The 21,462-nt window shown below is 59.5% G+C and overlaps 7 protein-coding genes across 7 annotated transcripts; 4 read left to right on the top strand and 3 right to left on the bottom strand.

Moving 5' to 3' along the window:
- Nucleotides 1-2,653: 2,653 nt before the first annotated feature.
- On the top strand, nt 2,654-4,317 carry BXZ73DRAFT_88392 (delta 9-fatty acid desaturase protein; the record flags this gene model as incomplete). Its single annotated transcript, XM_048024930.1, has 5 exons — nt 2,654-2,975; nt 3,033-3,454; nt 3,511-3,871; nt 3,922-4,097; nt 4,150-4,317. 5 exons carry the CDS (start codon nt 2,654-2,656, stop codon nt 4,315-4,317), a joined length of 1,449 nt encoding a protein of 482 aa, XP_047880954.1.
- A 1,135-nt stretch (nt 4,318-5,452) lies between these two features.
- BXZ73DRAFT_98447 (major facilitator superfamily domain-containing protein) lies at nt 5,453-7,907 on the top strand (the record flags this gene model as incomplete). Its single annotated transcript, XM_048027688.1, has 17 exons — nt 5,453-5,647; nt 5,707-5,768; nt 5,819-5,966; nt 6,029-6,073; nt 6,126-6,226; nt 6,283-6,300; nt 6,354-6,419; nt 6,471-6,546; nt 6,604-6,653; nt 6,706-6,895; nt 6,956-7,031; nt 7,081-7,136; nt 7,186-7,322; nt 7,376-7,457; nt 7,524-7,625; nt 7,687-7,790; nt 7,853-7,907. The coding sequence occupies 17 exons, from the start codon at nt 5,453-5,455 to the stop codon at nt 7,905-7,907; spliced, it is 1,563 nt and encodes a 520-aa protein (XP_047880953.1).
- Nucleotides 7,908-8,592: 685 nt separating this feature from the next.
- On the top strand, nt 8,593-9,608 carry BXZ73DRAFT_88391 (ribosome recycling factor; the record flags this gene model as incomplete). The annotated part of the gene is made up of 4 exons (XM_048024929.1): nt 8,593-9,135; nt 9,197-9,294; nt 9,342-9,483; nt 9,534-9,608. 4 exons carry the CDS (start codon nt 8,593-8,595, stop codon nt 9,606-9,608), a joined length of 858 nt encoding a protein of 285 aa, XP_047880952.1.
- A 284-nt stretch (nt 9,609-9,892) lies between these two features.
- On the bottom strand, nt 9,893-11,945 carry BXZ73DRAFT_98445 (uncharacterized protein; the record flags this gene model as incomplete). The annotated part of the gene is made up of 6 exons (XM_048027687.1): nt 9,893-10,253; nt 10,395-10,476; nt 10,981-11,109; nt 11,204-11,464; nt 11,518-11,683; nt 11,739-11,945. 6 exons carry the CDS (start codon nt 11,943-11,945, stop codon nt 9,893-9,895), a joined length of 1,206 nt encoding a protein of 401 aa, XP_047880951.1.
- Nucleotides 11,946-13,533: 1,588 nt separating this feature from the next.
- Nucleotides 13,534-14,634, bottom strand: BXZ73DRAFT_41955 (mitochondrial carrier; the record flags this gene model as incomplete). The annotated part of the gene is made up of 3 exons (XM_048018866.1): nt 13,534-14,077; nt 14,151-14,317; nt 14,398-14,634. The coding sequence occupies 3 exons, from the start codon at nt 14,632-14,634 to the stop codon at nt 13,534-13,536; spliced, it is 948 nt and encodes a 315-aa protein (XP_047880950.1).
- A 1,047-nt stretch (nt 14,635-15,681) lies between these two features.
- Nucleotides 15,682-18,231, bottom strand: BXZ73DRAFT_75188 (uncharacterized protein; the record flags this gene model as incomplete). The annotated part of the gene is made up of 6 exons (XM_048022168.1): nt 15,682-15,705; nt 15,764-16,223; nt 16,560-17,191; nt 17,254-17,639; nt 17,672-17,772; nt 17,828-18,231. 6 exons carry the CDS (start codon nt 18,229-18,231, stop codon nt 15,682-15,684), a joined length of 2,007 nt encoding a protein of 668 aa, XP_047880949.1.
- A 1,150-nt stretch (nt 18,232-19,381) lies between these two features.
- BXZ73DRAFT_75187 (uncharacterized protein) lies at nt 19,382-19,980 on the top strand (the record flags this gene model as incomplete). Its single annotated transcript, XM_048022167.1, has 4 exons — nt 19,382-19,406; nt 19,460-19,587; nt 19,642-19,682; nt 19,704-19,980. 4 exons carry the CDS (start codon nt 19,382-19,384, stop codon nt 19,978-19,980), a joined length of 471 nt encoding a protein of 156 aa, XP_047880948.1.
- Between the last annotated feature and the right edge of the window lie 1,482 nt (nt 19,981-21,462).

Here is a 21,462-nt window from a genome sequence, read left to right as displayed (position 1 = left end):
ATATTTGTGGCGGGATGGGTATCGTTAGGCTCGAGCATCCAGCCGTTTTCGTCGTGACCTCCTCTAACGGCTGGTCAAACTCGTAGGGGAGCCTTGCGTGAGTCCCATAAAAGGCAGTCACATGATGGGGATGCCCTTTGCTCCACTCCCCCGCCCAAACGGGCTTGTTGGGGTACGCCGCCCTCCCCAAGCCCTGCGCGTGAGCTCGCGCGCGAGCTCCAGCGGTGCGCGCGCGCGGCCGGTCGCGCACAGGCGCCTCACGGGCCGTTGTGTCTGCCGCTCCTGCACATGCGATGCTCAACTCGCTCTCTGGGCGACGGGTCCAGGAGATGTGGCAATCAAATAATGAAACGGCTTATGCAAAGTACAGTAGCTTCTCTGTTTAAATTCAATGTACAATGATCTAGGTACTGTGCGGACAGCCATGGAATGCGCGGATAGCGGCACAGGCGCACGAAGTGGGTGCGTGAGGTCGACCCTTGTAAACCAGAGGCAGACGGCTGAAAAGTAGGAGTCAATGGTGGCTGAGGCCTGAGGAGTGGGCTTGGATGCCGCCGAATGCGAGTTAAGCATATGGATGAAAACGTTGGGCAGACTCATGGGTGAAGAGCAGAGTTGCCTGGCAGCCCATATGGATGAAACGCGTGGGGGGGGAAACATCGCTGACGCAAAAGTGGCGGCTCCCGAGATTTCAGAGAGCAAGGAGCTTCCAAATCTGGCTGGAGAGTGGGGTATTGTAAACGCGACACGGGAGAGCGAGTCGAGCATCGCGGGCGACAGACGCGAGGCGCCTGTGCGCGACCGGCCGCGCGCGCGCACCGCTGGAGCTCGCGCGCGAGCTCACGCGCAGGGCTTGGGGAGGGCGGCGTACCCCAACAAGCCCGTTTGGGCGGGGGAGTGGAGCAAAGGGCATCCCCATCATGTGACTGCCTTTTATGGGACTCACGCAAGGCTCCCCTACGAGTTTGACCAGCCGTTAGAGGAGGTCACGACGAAAACGGCTGGATGATTGAGCCTAGGGTATCGTGCAGGTGCGGGGACCGTTCCTACTTGAACCAGGTGTGACCACGCTGGGACCGTAATGGTCCCCCCTGCACCGGGTTGGATCCAACCGCGGGCCCGGGAGGACTACCAGTCTTGAGATGGATTTCGCTCGCGCATCCGTACGTATACCGCTTCGTCGTCTCGCCTTCCTTGATACTTGTGCCCCCGTCCTGTCCACCGACATCCTAGCCCGCCCACCATCGCTCTCGTCGCGTCGACTGGCTCCACGCTGGTCGGGCGTCGGGCGCGGCGCCCTCGCGCATCTCGACAGCGACGTCGCTGTGGCAGATCTCTCGGTGAGGCCCGCACGTCGCACAGGCCCCGGGGGCCGCCGTCGGACTGCGAACGCGGTGGCCGGCGATCGCGTGCGCAGGGCGTTGCTCGTCTTCGCCGGGCTCCCCCATTCGCTCCGCGGCCCAGTGTTCCGTCCCCCGTGCGCGTATGTCTGTCGTCTTCCGCTTCTCTTCGTTCGGCTTCGACCGCGTCCGAAGGGCCCGTGTCCGGACGTCGGAAGTACGTGCTCAGTCTGAGGCGACAGATGGCCGATCTGGGGGCCCGACGCCGGGCGTGAGGTGAGGATCTGGGAGGTACCGTGAAGGTCGTGCGTATGTGAAGGGGCGATCGACGGCCGAGGCCGGAGGAGCTCACCTGGTCGGATATGGACGCGGCGGAGCGGAGCAGCGCCGTCCGTCGCAACGGGCCCGAGCGGAGGAAAGTTGGGTTGTGTGCGTCATTCGGAGCACCGCGAAGACGTGCGCCGCGCGCAAACAGTGGCTTGGGGCCGGGGCCCGTTCGCTCGAGCTGTTGGGGTCTGATCACGGCCTGACGGCCGACCCGCCGCGCAATCTGTGACGTCCGCGGAGGACGTGGGGTTGCTGCGGAGGAATGGTCGAAGGACGGGGTTGGACTGCCTGGAGCCGCGCGACGAATCACGGGCGGGTTGACGAGAGGGTTCTGAAGGAACGCGGGCTCCGATACGCAGCTCCGCGTCGACGGCGAGCCAGCAGCGGGCTTGGCGATTGCCATGAAAGGGCTACGGAAGGGCCGCTTCGCGACGGCCCGCCGCGCGACGCGCGATCTCAGCCCCAACGGAATCGCTACGGTCACGTGCAAACATGCGCTGCTGCCACTGCTGCAAGGTCGAGGCGTGGCCCGACACGACTTGATGGTCGCGGGCTCGTCGAGGTCGAGAAACGAGCGCGCTCGAGAGCACGGCGCGTGCCAGGACGCTGGGCGACAAGCAAAGGCTGGGGCCGTGGTGGCGTCGTGGGGCATGATGCTCGCGACTGGGGACAGGACCACGAGCGTCTGTTTGTGTGCGCTGCTGGGGGCTTGTTGAATGGCGCGGGCGCTAAGCTCGCTCACCGTGCGTTTGCATACAGGAACGTTCTGGCGCATACGCGCATGCGCTGTACGCGTGCGCGCACTTCCTGCCGGACGCTGAACAAGACCGATGGAGCAGCGGGAGGAAGAACTTGGGGAGACGCGGAAAAAGCCGGCCTCGCGTGACGCTGAGAAGTCGCGCATCCCCAACGGAAAAGTGTGGAGGTATATAACCCTTTCCCGGCACACTGGCGTTATCCCGCCCCCTACCCCTCCCCCGACGACCATGTCCTCCGTCGCGGACTCCCGCGCGACGCCCGCCAAGGAGCCCTCCACCCTCACCCCGCCGATGACGCCACCGGAAGCCAAGAACAAGGACGATGTCCCCATTGACATCGACATTCCCGACAACTACGTGTCCTGGACCATGAAGAACCAGAAGGAGCGACCCCCGGTCACCTGGGGCAACATCTTCAGCGAGCTCAACTACCTCTCGCTCGCCGTTCTCACCATTACTCCCACAATCTCCATCGTTGGTGCGCTCACGACTCCGCTCATGTGGCAGACCGCTGCTTTCAGTGTCTTTTATTACTTCGTGACTGGTCTCGGTGAGCCTTAGTCGCGTTCTCCTGTATGCGAGTCTGTTTATTCATTGGGACTACTAGGCATCACCGCTGGGTACCACCGTCTGTGGGCGCATCGGTCGTACAACGCGTCCAAGCCGCTCCAGTACTTCCTCGCGTTGGCGGGTGCCGGCGCCGTCGAAGGTTCTATCAAGTGGTGGTCTCGTGGCCACCGTGCTCACCACCGCTACACCGACACCGCCCTTGATCCCTACAACGCGGAGCTTGGCTTCTGGTGGTCACACATCGGCTGGATGCTCGTCAAGCCCCGTCGTCGGCCTGGTGTCGCGGACGTCAGCGACTTGAGCAAGAACGAAGTTGTCCGGTTCCAGCACCGTTGGTACCGCACCCTCATCCTTGTGTTCGGTTTCGTCCTCCCGACTCTCGTGTGTGGCTTTGGATGGGGCGACTTCCGGGGTGGTTACTTTTACGCCGGAGCTGCCCGTCTCTGTTTCGTCCACCACGTGCGTACGCCGGGCCATTGCATATGCTCCTCCATGCTAACCTTAGTGGGTTTTAGTCTACCTTTTGCGTCAACTCGCTTGCGCACTGGCTCGGTGAGGCGCCATTCGACGACAAGCACACGCCCCGCGACCACATGATCACCGCGTTGGTCACCATTGGCGAAGGCTACCACAACTTCCACCATCAGTTCCCCATGGACTACCGTAACGCCATCAAGTGGTACCAGTACGATCCCACCAAATGGTTCATTTGGGTGTGCCAGCAGGTCGGCCTTGCTAGCCACCTGAAGACCTTCCCGGAGAACGAAGTCGCCAAGGGCCAACTTACGATGCAGCTCAAGCGCCTTCGCGAGAAGCAGGAGCACCTCAACTGGGCGCCGGACAGTGACGACCTTCCTGTCGTCAACTGGAGCAGCTGTAAGTCCCGAATGCGTGCTGTCATTGTTATATGCTCATCTTTTTCTTAGTCCAGGAACAGTCCATGAAGCGCCCTCTTGTCGTCGTTGCCGGTTTCATTCACGACGTCTCTTCTTTCATGGACGAGCACCCTGGTGGCCGACATCTCATTGCCAAGATGATTGGCAAGGATGGTACTACTGCGTTCTTCGGCGGTGTGTACGACCACTCGAATGCGGCTCACAACGTACGTCATGTCTTTGCTACTCGCGGAAGCTGTATTGACTTGGTGCCTTAAGTTGCTTTCTATGATGCGTGTCGGTGTGCTTCACGGCGGTATGCAGCACGGCCTTGACGACAAGCGCGTCCCCCCTGGCCAGCGACTTCGGGTTGCACGGTACACCGAGCTCGCGTCGCCTTACGCTTCCTCGACGGCGGCTTCGGATGGTGAGGGCATGCTCGGCTGAACATTGTCCATTACCCCCTGTTTCCCTCTGCTTTCGGTCGTGACTGTAGGTTTCCGCGTGCCGTGTACATTCCCTTCTGCTCTCGCATCACACATGCATAGTTTCATCGCATACATTAGAGGCTCCCGTTCGTAGACAGGAAACCTCGCCCCGCCGTGTAGACGGCGTGGAGCTGGGGAGTACTCAGTTCTCTGGAGTGGTAATGAAGTGGATGGACTGTTAAGTTGGTGGAAGGGGGCTCTTACCGGGCTTGACGATCATGACTTTGTACTCCGTATCATTCTCATGATCAACGATTTTGAAACTCACTCTTAGTGTCCTTTCTTTGGCGATGAAGCGGGTAAGTTGACGCGATGGAGGTACTGTCGGCGCATGAAATTTGGCGTGCCGCGAAAAAGCGCGGCTCCCTGGTGAAGCATTGAGCGCCGGACACTTAGGTTTGCTTTGAACGTTGATAAGTACGGCATTGACGAATTTCGACCTCTTTCGGGGACTACAGGGAGCTCTGTCCAAGGTCGCCGTCTCTCTTGGAACTTCAGAATGACACCCGTCGACACACTCCAAGCTCTGACACCGGGCACAGACAGCTCGCATCTGAGCGACTCTGTGAAGTTGGTTGAAAGTGCTCGGCTTTTGGCATGTACCGCCGCGCTCTCCATTCCCGACTGAGGTGCGTCATTTCCATGAACATCATCTACTCTTCCCTAAGGGCCTCAAACCCTGTATACACTCTGCAGATCCATATCCCTCTCGTTGCAATTCGGATGTAGTCTGTCACTGTCGCGGCAGTATGTCATCCCCATCTCGATAGGCATTCACGCGCCCGTTCCATGTCCGCACTGCCCAGCTGGGATTGGCCGCCCACCTGACCTTATCCCAGTTACCCCACGTACGCAAATAATCCTCGAGATGCTCTCATATCGGTGCCATGTTCGGTGCCGCGCTGGACGGGGAAGCGTGCCCCACGACCAAGGGTGGACGCTTTAAGCAAGATCGCTCCGTGCATTCGCCGGCCACCACGCACTCTCGACACATATGAACACGTCGACTCCGACACCGTGGCCTTCCTTGGGCTCTCGCGGCCCACCCACGCCTGGTCCCCGGTTCACGCCCCCGACGACCTTACGACTGCACTATGCCCCTGACGTTCAACAACGCTCTAGACGTCGATGTCGAAGCCACGGTGGAGAACACCCCCGTGTCCGAGGTCCACGCGCACGCCAAGAAGATGTCGGTCGACTTCAGCCTCACCGAATGCACCCTCGTCCGACGCGAGCGGCCAGGGCTACTCATGGTCGACTTCGATGCGGGAGGCACGACGGACCCCAGGGTAGGCGCTCTCGAAAGCTCCGCACGATCCTCTGCTCACCCTTCCTCTGGGACGTGCAGAACTGGGCCAGGTGGTACAAGAGATGGGTGTCTGGCCTGTCGGTCATCATGATATCCCTTGCGTCCGTATCTCGAGCATCCTTCTTTGGCGCGTGGCTCACGTCCGCTGCAGCATGTCGTCATCGGGCGCACTGATCCCCTTCTCCGCCGCACTGGACTCTCAATATGGCATCGGCGTGTTCGTGAACGAACTCTTCGTCGCCCAGTTCACAATGAGCTTCTGCGTTGGACCTCTGATTCTCGCTCCGTTGTCTGAAAAGGTCTGTGGATCATTATGCTCGTGGACGAAAGTACTCCTGCTCATCCGTCGTGGAAATTACAGTACGGTCGTAAACCTGTTTTACTGGTGTCTTGGATCGCCTTCACTGTGAGTACATGCCGCAGTTATGTAGCCACCTACCCTCTTATGTGAATCAAAGCTCCTCTACATCGGTGCGGCGGTCTCCACCGCGGCGACTAGCGTTGTTGCTTGCCACATCGTGGCCGGTCTGTTCATCTCTGCCCCCATGACCATCAGTCCGTGAGTGCCTCCAGTCTGCGGATCGTGAAGAACGCATTGCTGAGTTTTTGCCTCAGAGCCGTCATTGCGGATGTGTGAGTGCGTTGAGATCCATGCGTATGTTCACGCTGATTGTATCCGCGACCAGATGGGGTTTCCCCTCGCGCGAGGAGGCTATGGCTATATACGCACTCGCCATAGTCGCGCCACCGATGTGCGTGGACGTCTGCGCTCCGGTTCCTCGCCCTGACGTAGTCCCCCTTAGCGGTGCCGCGTCTGGTGGAATCCTGCTCAAGCTCGGAGTCAATCAGCACAGCGTGTTCTGGATCTACACCATCATCGTACGCCCACCGAATTCCTATTGCTGCCTTGACTGATTCTGATGCCTCTTGTTGAAGGGGGCGCTGATGACAGTCCTCGTCGCGTTCACCATGCGCGAGACGTACCGGTAGGCGTCTTTTGTGCGTCCGATGGGCATGGTACTGATTTGATGTCGACAGCCCTTTGATTCTGCTTAAGCATGCGAGGCGTCTGCGCGAGGAGACGGGCGACGACCGTTTCAAAGCGCCCCTTGAGGTTCCCCAGATCGACCTCGGCTTGGGTGCTCGCTGCCTCTGCAATATGCTCGCGCGCCCTATTCGTCTGTTCATTCACGAGCCTCTTCTCGCCATCGTGTCGGCGTACTTGGCCGTATGTGCATTCTTCTCTGTGACTTCTTGCGACCTAATACTGATGTTGTTTTCGAGACAGATCATTCAGATGTGCTCATCGATATTCGTTCAGGGCTGTACGTCGGCCTTTGGGGCCTCAACGGGCATCGTCAGCAGTACGTCCGTCGATAGAGCACGTGAGACTCAGGCTCACCCCTTTAGCAGCCCTTGGTGCATCGTCCGCGACGCTGATCATCGGTGGGATCGCAGTGATGTTCTCGGTCAGCAGCCAACCACGGCCCCGCGTGCTACTTCTCACACCTCCTCTAGTACATCTTTGTGGTGCACCGCCGCTTTTCCGTGCGGCACGCCGAAGCGTTCGCCCCCGAGCGCGTGCCGCCCGAAGTGCGCCTGGTGCTGTCCAAGTGGGCGGCGCCTGTGTTCGCCGTCACGTTCTTCTGGTTCGGGTGCGTGCTCCAGGCTTTCCCCGCGTTCCTCCCGCGTAATGATCAGCTGCCAGGTGGACGCTCTTCAACACGTTCAGCTCTGTGGTGCCGCTCGTCTCGGGCGTAGTGATGGGAGGGGCCATCTTCCTTCTCGTGGTCAGCACTTCGCGTTGTGTGCACACGGCGGCGTGGCTGACGCTTGCGTTCCTTCACGCTCCCCAGTTCCCAGTCCTCAACTACATCGTGGAGGTTTACGAAGGGATCACGGCGAGTGCCATGGCCAGCGTCGTCGTCTCGATGAACCTCTTCCCCGCGCTGTTCCCGGTACGTGCCGTCCGCATTGAGGACACCGTGCGCGCCGTTCTCACAACCGCTCTCCTCGCAGCTCTTCTCCACGAGGATGTTCCTCGTCCTGACCCCGCATTGGGCGCTCACCGTCGCGGGATGCATCGCGCTTCTCGTGACGCCTTTCCCGACGCTTTTGATCAGGTGCGCTTCGAGGCGACTTTCGTTCCGCACTCGAATCGCTGACTGACACCGTGCCCCGCCAGATACGGCTCCATGATGCGCGCACGATCGGGGTACGCTTCGCGTGCGCACGCTTGAGTGTGGGCCCCGCAAGGAGTGTCATGTGTATATGCGTGTCCTAATATCTTCGCTGTGTGTATTGCTCACGCTTCCTTCCGTGGATAAATTTGCTCGAGCGGCCCCTCCGGCGGGTAATTCTATAGGGCTATTGTAGAAATGCCAGCTGGTTCTCGCCGCGGGTAGTGTGTATGCAGGGCAGCTCCGACTAGTACTCCAGGGCTATGTAAACTGGGCTTTTTCTTCACTCACATGTTGTATCGAACTACTTCTACCAGGAACCTGCACGACGCCTGACAATGGGACTCAGTGTCCATGCGAGTTAACGTTACCAATAAACGCAGGGGCCAAACATATGTGGACTCCCTCGTCTACATCGGAGCGTAATAAACGGCTACCGGTTCCCTGACATCCTGCGGCACGACAAACAGATTTTCCTGAAAGGCAGCCGGCGCCAGCCCCCACGACGACTAGTCGACGGACTCAACTAGTAGTACTAGGTTGAAAGGGGCCTCTTGTCACGGCAGTCGCCGAGCTTCGCGGAGACGCCGATGTCCAAACGCGGAAAATTCGCCGCTCGCGAGCGTTGTGGCGCGCTCAACCAGGCTCAACTGCGCACTCCAGTCGCTGGCAAGAGAGTCGACGGTCAATCCCTCCGCCTTCCCCAGGGCCCCGTCTTTCTCCTCAAGCCCTCTCTCGTCCCGTCATGTCTGTCGCCGCGATTCTCGCCCGTGCAAGGTTCGCCTCCGCCTCGTCCTCCGCCCTCTCTCTCGCCTCCTCCTCGCGCCACGCGCTCCCCGTCCGCCAGCTAGCGGCCGCCACGGCCCTCGCCCCCTCGCGCGCGTACGCCAAGCCGGCCAAGAAGGGCGGAAAGCCCTCAAAGCCCTCCAAGGGCCCCGCGGCGGACCACGACGGCGACGGCGACGGCGACGGGCCCGCGCCGAAGAAGCACGGCGGCGCGGGCAAGGCGGTCGCGACGGACGCGCTCGTGCCCGCGTCGCAGCTGCTCACGGCGGACGCGGAGTACCGCGGGACGGAGGGGAAGATGCTCGCCGCGGCGGAGTGGCTCCGGAAGGAGGTCGCCGCGCTCGAGACGCGCGCGACGGGGCGCGTCACCCCGGGGCTGCTCGCGCCCGTGCGGGTGCGGGCGCAGGGCGCGAAGGACGCGCGCGGGGTGCGGCTGGAGGAGGTCGCGACGGTGGGCGTGAAGGACGGGACGGTGCTGATCGTCACCGTGTTCGAGGAGCATGTGAGTCCGCCCTGCGTGGTCTGTCGGCGAGAGGGCGCGAGGGCTCACGGCGGGTGTGTAGACGTTGAAGGCGGTCGAGGCGGCCATCTACGAGGCAAAGATCCCGAGTATCACGCCGCAGAGGGTGGACTCGCGCACCCTCAAGATTCCCGTGCCCAAGTGCGTCTCTCAAAAGCTCGTTCCTTTCCTCCGCTGACTTGTGGCAGGCCGACGGTGGAGGCGCGGAAAGCGTTGTACACAGACGCTGCACGCCATGCGGAGGACTCGCGTGGGCAGATCCGCAAGCTCACCCAAGCACTGATGAAAAAGAAAAACAACCCGAAGAAAGGGACGGCAGAGTTCAACGCTGTGAGTCTGTATGCCTCCTACTTGTCCGGCGTGCCTGAAGTCGCGTTTAGTATCAGGCTTTGAACGACAGGTTCATGGGCGAGATCGACAAAATCCTGGCCCACTTGAAGAAAAGTACAGGCTAGACGTAGACGTCGTCACCTCGCTTTCTTACCTCTTGCTGTCCCGTCCGCGTACACTACCTAATGCTAATGCACCATCCGTTTCGACGACCGCTGGCACATGTTCACGCCCAGCGCCACGAAGCGCGGACAGACTACGCACACGCAGCCACATGAACCTGCTTTTGGGACTATACGTCATATCATTGCTGCGAACGGTAGGTTCTAGGTACGAAGGGTCGTGCTACCAATGAGTAAAGACCATGTGAACGAGATGGATCAACGCAGCCTACAACAGCCATCCCCCCTTACGCAGGCTGCCTTGTGCTAGGAAGAATCTCGACTTCATTATGTAGTCGCTGGAGCATGTACAGATCGTGATCTTTCTTTATCAAAGCGCCTGGCCGCACCTCTGTGTTCCAGGGGATGCGAGGATCCAAGTTGATGTCGAGGGGATACTTCGCGTCTCCGCACTTGCCGCACCAGTCAAAATCGACGAGCATGACTCGCCCATCGTCCTGGGCAATCAGGTTGCCACGTCGCAGATTGCCAAACACGAAATCGTCCTTGTGCAACAGTGTGACGGCGTCGGTTTGGATCATCGCCATGAAGTAAGTGAGGGTGGTATATCGTAATCGGAGGAGGGTGTAGAAGACGATAGTCGCCGATCTTGTAAGGTCGTTTCAGGATCTGGGCCACTTGGGCAGCCGTGGAGGGGGCGAGTGCTTGCTTTTGTATAAGTGAGACAATGCTTTCACGGTCTGGCAGTCGAGGGATTTATGATAACGCAAAACGTCAAAATTCACAGACTTACCGATTGACCATCCATTCTCCTCAGGCACAACATCAAGTTGGGTGGGTTGAGAGTCGTTCTGTTGAGGATCCGTGATACCTGGTGTGCATGTTAGCTCGGCAGAGAACTGCCAGGAGTAACATACTAATCACGCCGATAAGGTTGTCCATAACGTCAATTCTCGAGTGCCGATTGGTGGGATAAACCATTTGAGCTGGCAGCTCCTCCGGGCCTGTCCGGGTCAGGCTCGCACATCGTTCCTTCCAGCGCAGTGGCATGCCAGGCTGAGCCGTGAAAAGTGGCTCGTCTGTGGAAGAGGTACCGCCGGAGCGAAGAGTTGAACGAGGCCAAAACACACAGAAGTGGCAGCGACGAACCTCATAGATATCCAAAGTTCAACGTTCATGACTCTTCGTGACACATGACATGGACTTTGGGTCGAAACGGCACAGGACGTTACAAACCAATCCCGTTGCTCCGGAGACAGTGAGAAGATGGATATCATGTTGCTTCGCTATTAACCCCCCACCAATGACGCCTTCGTGCCACGGGATCCCGTCGTTGAAGTTGATGTCGCGGGGGTAGCGCGCCTCGCGACCTTACCACACCAGTCGAAGTCGATGAGCACGACGCGATCCTCACCCGCGACGGCGATGAGGTTGCCAGGTCGCAAGTCGCCAAACACGAGGTCGTGCTCGTGCAGAATTGCCACCGCGTTGCGCACATTCGCAGCTTGTTTAGGCGTGAGTCCTCGATGCATGGGTCTCCCCGGACGAAGTCCATGACGACGACAAAGTTGCCGAGGACCGGCGCCCACTCTCCGTACCACAGCTTAGGTGCGAGCTGGCGCTTTGCGAGCAGTTTGTGACCTTCGACGCCGTAAGCGGCGCGAACTTGACCGCGACGTCGCCGACGGCCTTGCCAGACTTCATGGAGATGACATCGGCTCTGAACACAGCTTGATCTGAGGCCCCACCGGTAAAGCGTTTGATGTATCTGAGAAATACGTCGCCGTGGTGGGGATGAAAGAAGCGCGTGAAGCGCATATCGATTGACCGAAGCCAGCTGGAAGGGGGGCATGCAACAGCTGGTACCGTGGATCAGGGTGGCGTGCGCGTTCGAGAGCTAGATGATACGTACTGACGACGCCTATGAGATTGTTCGGATTTTTGATTCTCGCGGAACGGCAGGGAGGATAAAGGGGGTACGCCTGGCGCTCCAACTCTTCGAGCGTAAGGGTTTGACATAGTGCCTTCCACTGGCCTACGATGGTCTTCCCCGGGTTGGCGACCAGCGGCATCACCGTCTGTGCGGGGAAAGGGTCGATCGGGGTCTACGGGAAGGCTTCGAATGCAACGCACCTCGAAAATATCCACCACGATATCTTTCTCCGAGACTTGGAGGTCATATGAAGGTCGCTCAAGCTGCAGTTGAGCAGCGTACAGGACTTCATCGAAAAGGTTGTGGAGGCGCTCGTCCTTGTCGTCGCTCAAAATGGTGTCGGAAGCGGCAAGGAGGGTCAAAGCATGCCCGTTATAAAGGAGGATATGAACGGAGACTGTCCTCATCGGGGCAGGTGGACGAGGCGGAGATGGTTCCGGCGCCTCATGCATCTTGATTCTTCGCACTTGCGACCAGCTCTAATTGCACGTGAGCGTGCACGTGCATGGAGACCGACATTGATTTGTGCATGGCGCCACTGAAAACCCAGACCTAGCCCAGGCTCCTAGTACCCATCCTCGTCTATCGTGTTCTCGCTCCAATCCGAGAGCGCACACAATTCTTATCATGTAAATTTGAGACTTACCTAATGCACACTTGTCGGAGACCGGAGAAACATGATGGGCGGAGGGTTGTAGGCAATATCGAGCACCTGCACCACCCCATGTACCGGACCCAGCTGCCCCAATACCACCGAGCAGGCCGGCAGGATCTCAAGGACCTCTTACGGCATGCATGCAACATCATTCGCGGCGACATTAACACCGGGATGGATAGACGGCCTGGCAAGGGTTCTGGTACCGTCATTTTTGAGACCTGCAAGGATGCTCAGCAGGCCATCATGACCAGTGTGTACACTGGCTTGTAGAATGGCTTCGACCGGTACGGCCGCGCACTCGAGGTGTGCGAAGACCGCCGGCCCCCAGCGACTTCTGTGGTGGTCTCCGCCGTGGGGGCTTCCGAGGGCGGCCGGGGCGTAGCTAATGGGGCGGGCGGCCGCCGCGACTTCTCTACTCAGGGCATCTACACCGACTGGTCACTACTCAGTACTCAGGTTTCGACCAGGGCGACATGCGTGGCATGGTGGTGGTTTTGGTGACGGGCCCTATGGCGGTGGCGACCCCGCACTGCGTACGGTGACTTTACCGCAGACCGAGCCAGCAGATCGCAACACGTGAGTAACCCCGTCCCTCCCTGACCTTTTTTGCCTCTCCCGTGGTAGACCGCGAACAAAGCCCATGTCGAGCTTTTCGAACCGACGGGCACAGTCGATCTCCATGAGATCCTGTTTGACTGCAACGTCCTCCAGGTCGCCCAGGTCGCCCAGGTGGAGACCGCCAATGGTACGCCCCTCCTTCGTGTCCCGCTTTGTTCCGCGCGCGCTGGCGCGTTTTCCAGCAGCGAGATTGTAATAACCCATGTACGGTGGATGGCCGTTGGGTGAGTGCATCTATCCCTACCGTTCGCGTCGCAGTCACTCATGTCGTTTATTACATAAAATATCGTACTCACCTGGACATGGTGACCCGAGGATGCGAACTCGACGGTTGGACGATGCAGATGGGGTCCGACGAGAATTTTATATTGCAATTACATAAAGCGACCGTTGGGAGGGCGGAGATCATACGCTGCGACCCCAGACAGGCCGACAAGCAAACACTGGAATAGGCGGCGTTCTCCAGAGCGTACCTACCAGATGGTCGAATAAAGGGTGAGGGCTCCAGCGAGGAACTCCACAGACAGGGGACGAAGCTGTATGTGCGGAAGCGCATTACGAACCGCGCTGCACATATGGTGAACTTGGCGTCGTCGACAGGCTTGCTCTATGTAGATTACGGCTCTATGATCTATAGGATAAGTACATACATCGCAGTCGTGATACTTTTGATGTCGATTACGCCCGTCGAGGGCCCGATACCAACCCAGCCTTCTCCCTCAGCTAAACCGCTTGCTGAGCCCGTCGTAGATGATGAAGATGAGCGCACTGCTCGGCACCGCGCGCGCGACCGTGATCCCACAGCCCGCGTACAAGCCCCTCAGCCCGCCCTTGCGCCACATGTCCCGCGCGGTACCCGCGAACGTCGCGCGCCCGCCGCCCGCGCGCGGCCCGCGCAGCTCCGCCTCGGTCTGCATCGCGCTCTTGACGGTGTCCGCGGGGAAGAGGGCGACGTTGTACGCGACGCCGGCGCACGCGCCCGCCGCCGCGCTCTCCCACGCGCGCAGCTCGCCGCGCGCGGTCGGCGCGAGCCCGCGCCGGCGGAGCAGCACCCCCGCGACGCCCTCCTTCGCCGCGAACCACGCCGCGCCGCCGCCGGTCTCGCGGAGGAGGGTGCCGGTGTGCCCGAGCCAGAGCCCGCGCAGGCCCGTGTCGCGCACGACGCCGGCGAGGACGGCGAGGGGGCCGGGGAGCGGCGCGGAGGAGGTCGGCGCGATGAGCATCTGCACCTGCATCTTGCACTTCACGAGCTCGATCGGCGTCCTGCGGGAGAGGGGCGGCGTCGGCGTTCCTGCGCGCGGGCACACGGATGCGAGAAAAAGCAAGGGCGACTCACAGGACGAAGCTCGTCACCGCGCCCGCGCCCGCGCCTGCGCACGCCAGCTGGCGCAGGGAGAGGTCGGGGGTCCCGAGCGACCACCGGAGCGTGTTCTGGATCTCGGTGTACGTCCAGAAGAGCGTCGCGTTCTCCGCCATCGCGCCCACGATCGGCGCGGGCAGGCCCTGCGGACGCAGCGTCGCCGTCAGCGTTCCTCCGACACGAGAAGCGAACGGTGACGAAAAGCAGGGGGAAGGCCACGCACCCGGTAGAGCCCGCGCACGCCCTCCTTGCGCCACGTCTGGGCGAGGCAGTCGAGCGGACCACTGAAGCGCGCCGTCGCGTCGAGCACTTGCGCCTGGAGGCGGACCTTGGTGAGGTCGAACGGGTGCTCGAACACCTTGGAGCATATCCCCGCCGTGCTCCCGAACGCGATGTCCTTCATCGCCCGGATGGTGATCGAGTCCTCCGTCGCCGGGCTGGGTAGTGGCGAGGCCTCCATGTGGTGGCAACTTCAACCACGGGGGTTCGTTGGATGTGTCGAGGATTGAAGTGGTGACCGCGGACCGTCAAAGAAAACCGCAGGAATTAGTCGTAGCGTGACCGCGAGGGTATGCAGAGGGTATCTGTTGGTGCAAGCGAGCCCCGTCAAGCAGTAGTCATGATGCAGATGTGGTGGGTGCCAAGAGTGCGACGACGCGGGTGACTCTGGCCCCACAGACGAAGGCGCGCCGCCGCTCGTCGGTGGACGGGATCCATAAATTTCCGCTGTGGTCGGCTATTCGCCCGGGCCGGGGCTTCGGCGTCTGTGCATTTGGGACAAACGCGACCTCCACACACGACCACTGACAAGTACTGACATCTCGACGAGACACCGGTGACACGCGGGACTTGGAAGAAGGACAGAAGAGGCCGCCGAGAGGAAGGTGTCTCAATGAGCCACACAAGCCCACAAAAGCGACACCGCGCTCCTCGAACGTCGGGAGTTGCAACGTCAACGGCTTTCCTCACGAGCACCAGAACCATCTGTTCGGCATTTACTCATATCTTACAAACACGGTGATCGGAATCCAAAGTCGTTCACTGCGCCATGCAATGCGGCCAGGGACAAAACCCTCGAGATGTGATGCTAACAGTGTGTGGAATGCGGGAGCGCCCGAGGCGTCGAAGAGATACCAGTACATGGGGAGTATGTTGGGCAGGAAATACATGGATAATTGTATACCACAAGGTGAGTTGTTGCGTCGAGGGCTGCGAACCGAACAAGAGTTGAGGGGCGCGGGAACGATGAAGGCGGAATGAGTGATATGGAGCAGTGGAGACGGGCGAAGACGAAAAGGACAGAGGGGGGAGGCGATAATTCAGTGTCGGACAGTGTGGTGGATCCAGGTAATGTTTATCGGTACATTCGAGGCACATAGATAGAGGGCCGACCATGGGCTAAAAGGACAACAGGAGTCAAGAGGAACGACAAACAGAGGCCGTCTTGCGTCCGTTCGAGATAGCTTACAGGATGTCAAGCAAAGAGGATACGAGCGCACTGTCCGTTTCAGACATCGATCATGTGACAGAACTACGGCAACAACACTCATAAGTTGCGCGCACGCGTCGAAAGAGCGCGAAAAACTCACCTCTGCATAAGGCCGAATCGGATTACTGCCCCGTGAGTCTATAAGCTCGGGAACATTGGGGTCGTACTTCACAGTCTCGCCGCGATGGTTGCGCCATCCTTCGATAGGGTTGGGGTAATCCTTGAGGTCCGACGGGTTCGCCAGCGCTCTCGGGGCATACACGACATACTTCTCGCCATACTCCGTGAAGTACAGATGGTCGCCGCGCTTGTTCCAGAAGCCCATCCGAACTTGACGCCTGGGATGTGAGCTCTGTTGTGCTGCAGCCGCCGCGGCTGCGGCGGAAGCGGACGACGAGCTTATCTTGCTTGCCTGTGCGCGGGAAGGGACATGTTGCTCGGTGTATGGCGATATCACAGGAGGTCGAGGAAGTGGATTGTGTGATGGACGGTAGGGCGACGGGGCCCGAGACCGGGACTTCTCGTTGGGCGAAGTACGGGTGTTGCTGCTGTATGAGGTGCTGGTGGTGAAAGAAGAATGTTGCGGTTGAGCAAAAGTAGAAGGAGTGTAACGAGACGCAGACGGAGGAGAGGTAGTGGAAGACTGGTTGATGACAGGGAACGTCTGGCTACGGGATATCTGGCGGGAATGAGAGGAGCCGTGTTCAGGTGATGGACGTGTTGAAGGCGAACGAGCAGAAGGAGGTGTACGTCCCGACGGTGGGGTTCGGCCAGACGGTGGGGTACGAGCGTGAGTATTCTGCTGGGATGGAGTTGGAGTGGCTTGTGAATCTCTATCCCAGCGCGATTCCGTTTCACGGACACGAGACCGATCGCGCGGTCGGTCGTTTTCATACCGCGGGGTCTGAGTGTATTTCCTCAGGTCTGCTTCGTCCAGGAGTCTGCCGTAGGCTGTTGGCTCATTGCGATCTTCAGGTGCCGGATGCGTGTGACTCCGCGACGAGCCGCGACGATGCAAATCGAAACCCTTCGGCGGTGACTCTGTGTTGACCAACGGGCTAAGAAGACTAATGGGCTCCTCTGAGGCAGTGAGCAAGCCAAGCCAGAGGCCAGGTGGGTCCGATGAGGACGATCCAGAGGCGGTACCGGGGGACTGCTTGCTTATGCTGTTGGAGCGCGAAGGAGCTGTGCGGCGCGGAGGTGTAGGCGTTGGTGTCGTAGTTTCCATGTAGATCGGCACCTTGGACCGAGAGGGGGTACGTTCACGATCTAAGCGATCGAAATCCTCACTTGGACGATTTGAAGGGGGCGAGGAGTAGTGATCGGGGGTGCGGATGATGTTGGGGGAAAAGGTTGTATGAAGCTCACGGCGTGAGCTGTATGCTTCCTTCTCGTGGTCCATATCTTGCTGTGCGGGTGTGGTGGCACTGCGAGCGGCATGGGCTGCAGCTGCTGCGGCCGACGCTGAAGAGGATGTCGATGTCGTAGGTGCCGTGTAGGTGCGAAGATCGCGCAAAGTGACCCTGACCTGAGGCTCTTCAGGTGGCCTGGGTGAGACATCCCGAGAACGGCGTCGGGGAGGTAGCACACCATCCCAATGGGCTTGTCGTTCTCTCTCCCGCTCTCGGCCTCGTTCCCGCTCCCGTCGGTCCCGCTCCCTCTCCCGCTCCGCTCCCTCTCCCGCTCCCTCTCCCGCTCCCTCCTCTCCCGCTCACGCTCCCGTTCGCTCTCCCGTTCGCTCTCTCTCTCCCTCTCCCGTTGTTGCTGGTCCCGTTGTTGTTGCTGCTGCATGTAGCTGGAGTATGACGACATGGTCGCAGGGGCACTCGGGAATCCGGATCTTGAGCTTGCCTGGAATGTGATGCGTTGGGAGGAGTCGGGGGACGAATAGACAGCGGATGGGAGCCGCTGGCGGAGCGGGAGTGATCGTCGAAGGTGGGAGGGGGAGGAAGATCCTTGTTGTTGGACCCAGCAGGCTGTTGTACCCCAGTCGCGATGTTCGACGTACTTTCATCCGCGCTCAGATCCTTCGGCACCCATACCCACGGTGTATGCGGCGCTCCATTAGGTCCGTCCTTGATATGCCTGTCGCTAGGGGGAGTATCGTCCCTACAGAAGCCCAAAGATCAGCTCGCGTTCCATGCTAAGTCATGATAAAGCGCACTTGATATGCATGTTCTCGAGACCAAGCCCATTATTCGTTAGCTGGGTTGCCCAGTAGGTGTGATCTCCAGGATTTGGGATGCGTTTGAACGGATTGTGTGGTTGCTGCTGTTGCTGTTGCATTTGCATCGCGGCTTGCATCGCAGCCGGGCCCCAGCCTGGATGGGGTGCCCACATCTGTACGCCGTTGGGAGGGGCACTCGTAGAGGGTCGAAATTGGAGGTTGGGCTGCCATTGACCACTCATCCAGGTCTGAGGGTTCATCCCAGTAGGAACGGGTGGCGGAGCGGCGTTGAAAGGGGCACTGGCGTAGTAGCCGGCGTGGACCCATCCATGGTTAGCAGTGGGTATGAAAGTGTTGCTGGCATAGGGACCGTGTGCGCCAGGCTTCATGACATGGGCCATGATTAAGAGTGGGAGTGGGATATGATCGGGGGACGGTGAGCGGGTGTGTGTTGACGATTAGAGCTTTCTATAGAGACTCGCATAGATATACAGATTGAGAGTACTAGAAGAGCCGGATCTCGCTGTATTCACGAGAGCGGGGCCGGGGAGAAGACGAGGCAGAGAACACCCCGAGGGAGCGGCGCGGGTAGGTCTGCAGCCTGTGCAGGGAGAGAGCGATGACAGCAGATGGGAGTGGACGTCGACAGGCGAGACGCGTCGAGGGGAGAGCGGCGTGGATCGGAGCTGATTATGGGCGACGGATGTGCTGCAGAGGCGAACTGTCCTGGCTTTGGCTGTCTGCGGCATACAGCGCGGTCAGAAGCGCCGCGGGAGGAAGGAGGGGAGAGGCTCACCAGGCTGGCCGGGGTCTGCGCCCTGTTTCTCGCAGAGAGTGGCCGATATATACGCGGTGGGAGGCAGGAAGCTGGTACTGGTGGGCGTGTGGGTGCGGAAGAGGGTTCCGTTCGTGGATGGCACTATATGCGCTCGGACACAATTGATCGAGTTCGCGAGACGAGCTGGCCGGGGTCGGTGCCTAGACAAGAAGCGGCGAGCTTGGTTCGCTGGCCAAAGCGACAAGACAGAGGGACAAAGAGCAGGACAGAACGGACGCGCTGGACGTCGAGCTCCTCCGAGCCCAGCCTTGGTTGTGTTTTGGGGTGTTTGTTACCGGTGGCACAGGCGGGAGGTGTGTCGAACGGCCGTCGGGCCGAGACAGACACTGAGGGCCCCGCTTGCGGCCATCGGCGTAGGAGGGCACGCGGGACGGCGGGGACAGCGCTCTGGTCCATCGCCCTCCAATCGCCCTTCGACGCGTCCTCCGCAAGACGTCTACCATCGAGAACATCACCTCCTTCCATCCAGAGGATGAGTGCCCCACGTGCTCCGTACGATCACAGCTCCGAGCGCCTGCACGCTGCGGCTGCGGACGCTTTCTCCGCCTCCCTCGCAGTCACTGCATGGCGCTCGGCCCACATGGCAGGTATAGCCGTAGTGTCTTTCCAGACGATATAGACGGGGGTCCGGCCTGGTGGGGCTCGGATAACTAGACACGACACTAGCCAGCTCTCTGGCTACGCAGGCGACACCTTCAACCGGCGGGACTTCTATGGCTCCTGGGACAACCTTCCTCAGTGAGTACAAACCTTTCAGTCGTTGCAACAGAAATTCATTCGGCCGAATATAGGCAATGTTTGGTGGCTCAACGACACTGAGGCAGCAGCGGAACACCTCACGCATGTCAACCACGCCGAACCAGCCATCATCCGCGTCGACAACACGACGATTGTGCCCAAGGAGGAAAACAGGAACACGGTGTGTCTCTTATGCTTCAGTCGACACTTCCCGCGTCTGAACACGCCATCTCAGGTCCGTGTCACCACCAAGGAATCGGATGCTTTTGGCAGTTTGTAAGTGACACCTCCCGTAAGTATATACTATGGATGCTCCGTGTGGTTCACCTTCTGGACCCAGGGACCCGTTTGGCCCGATAGTGGGGAGATAGATACCATCGAAGGCATTGACCTCCAGCAAGCGAACCAGATGGCTATACACACACCCACAGGCTGCAAAACGACGAGCATGATCATGCAAATCCGTGGAATCGGCTTCACGAATTGTGGTGACAATACCGGATGCACAGTTCTCGAGACAAAGCCGAACGGCTCCGATGAGGCCTTCGCGAGCGTTGACGGTGATGCAGCTTGACGAAAAAGGCATCAACATGTAGTTCTGGACAGTGAGTTTTATCCCCTATCCGCCAGAACCTTGGGCGACTCCAGGACCCCTGCTATCTGCCTCTGAGAATAGCCCTGTTCTGACGCATATACGCATGCCTTAGTGAGGTGAGGTCCCTGCGGGGCTCACTAAAGAGAATAAGTCTTCCGTCGACATCCCTTCCTGGGGTTTACCTTCCGCAAGCTATCCGGTGACTCCTCGCGACTGCTCACCCTCCCAAACTACTTTACTCCGCAGCCAGTCGTCATCGATATCGCGCTCTGCGGTCAGTGGTGGGTCTCGTTTCGGTTTGACCCCCACTGGGCCACTATTCCCTTCTGTCCCTTTTCTGCTCGTGCGCCGGTATACTTTAAGCTGACGCTCGTGCTCCTGATAGGGCCGGCTCGGATGTTGATTACCAAAAGACCTGCACCGGCACCTGTGACGTCTCGGCCCCCGGAGGTCCCGCATACGACAACGCCTCCGTCGTAATCAATTACGTCTGCGCGCATGCCTTTGAGGCCGCACTCGTCGCCTCAGCAGCTGCAGGAACGCCCTCCTAACACCGCGACCTAACCGCGGTGCGTCGAACAGTCCTGGCATGGCGCAGCGCTCCGTGCGGCAGGCCTAGGCCTCGTTGCAACGATGGCGGGGTTGGCCGGGGCGCTGGCCGGGCAGCTACTCCTTTGAGCTCAGGTTTTGAGGGTGGCGGCCTCTAAGTGTCTTCTTGGGCATGGGAATCAGTGGATCAGGGACTGTGGACCGCTTTCCTTGTATTGGGATCGATGTGGACCGTATGTGATGCTCCTCGTTGTGACTGTTGTATGGGCCTGTCCACATATTGCCACGTTAATGACATCTGCCATAGTGCAGCAGGTACTCCCCTCAGCCTTCTACTGGCAGAGCTCAACGCCTCGACCTCGAGGACGCGGCTTTGTATGACCCGCAGTAGAATGGTTCCATGTGTGCGTCTGATGGTCTACATACTAATAGATCGGTGGCGAGGTGGCCGTTGAACGTTGGACGCCTGTCGCTGGCCTGATGAGAGTCCATCAATCACCGAAGCGTGGCGGGGGGCGGGTCGAGCTTTGCTACGGCTCAAGTTTTCAGTGCAGGATTCGCTCCTCTTTGCTGAAAGTATGCTCTCTCACCGCGCTTAATAACTTCAAATAATAAGTGCGTCCTCCATTCGCTGGATGAAGTTCAAAAAGGCCCTCGCCGCCGAGGCACCAAGGCGATCATCTTCACGACCTCCAGAGGTCCTGTATATCCTTCCTGTCTCGCTCGTCGATGGGTGGCGTAAAGGTATGAATAATGGGACATCGTCCGGAGACGTAGTAGTACAGGGGAGTCGTAGGACGGGTAGAGCAGATAAAAATGAGGGTGATCGGTGGCGGAGATAACGTCGGGTCCTAGTACAATTACATTGGGGTATCTGGTATCCGCGAAGCACACACAGTGGAGTCATGGAGA

The sequence above is a fragment of the Epithele typhae genome (assembly GCF_022376455.1).
Source record: "Epithele typhae strain CBS 203.58 chromosome Unknown BXZ73scaffold_7, whole genome shotgun sequence".
In the NCBI taxonomy this organism is placed as follows: Eukaryota; Fungi; Basidiomycota; class Agaricomycetes; order Polyporales; family Epitheliaceae; genus Epithele; species Epithele typhae.
Note: the sequence above shows the minus strand (reverse complement) of the source record. Positions and strands in the feature narration are given on the sequence as shown.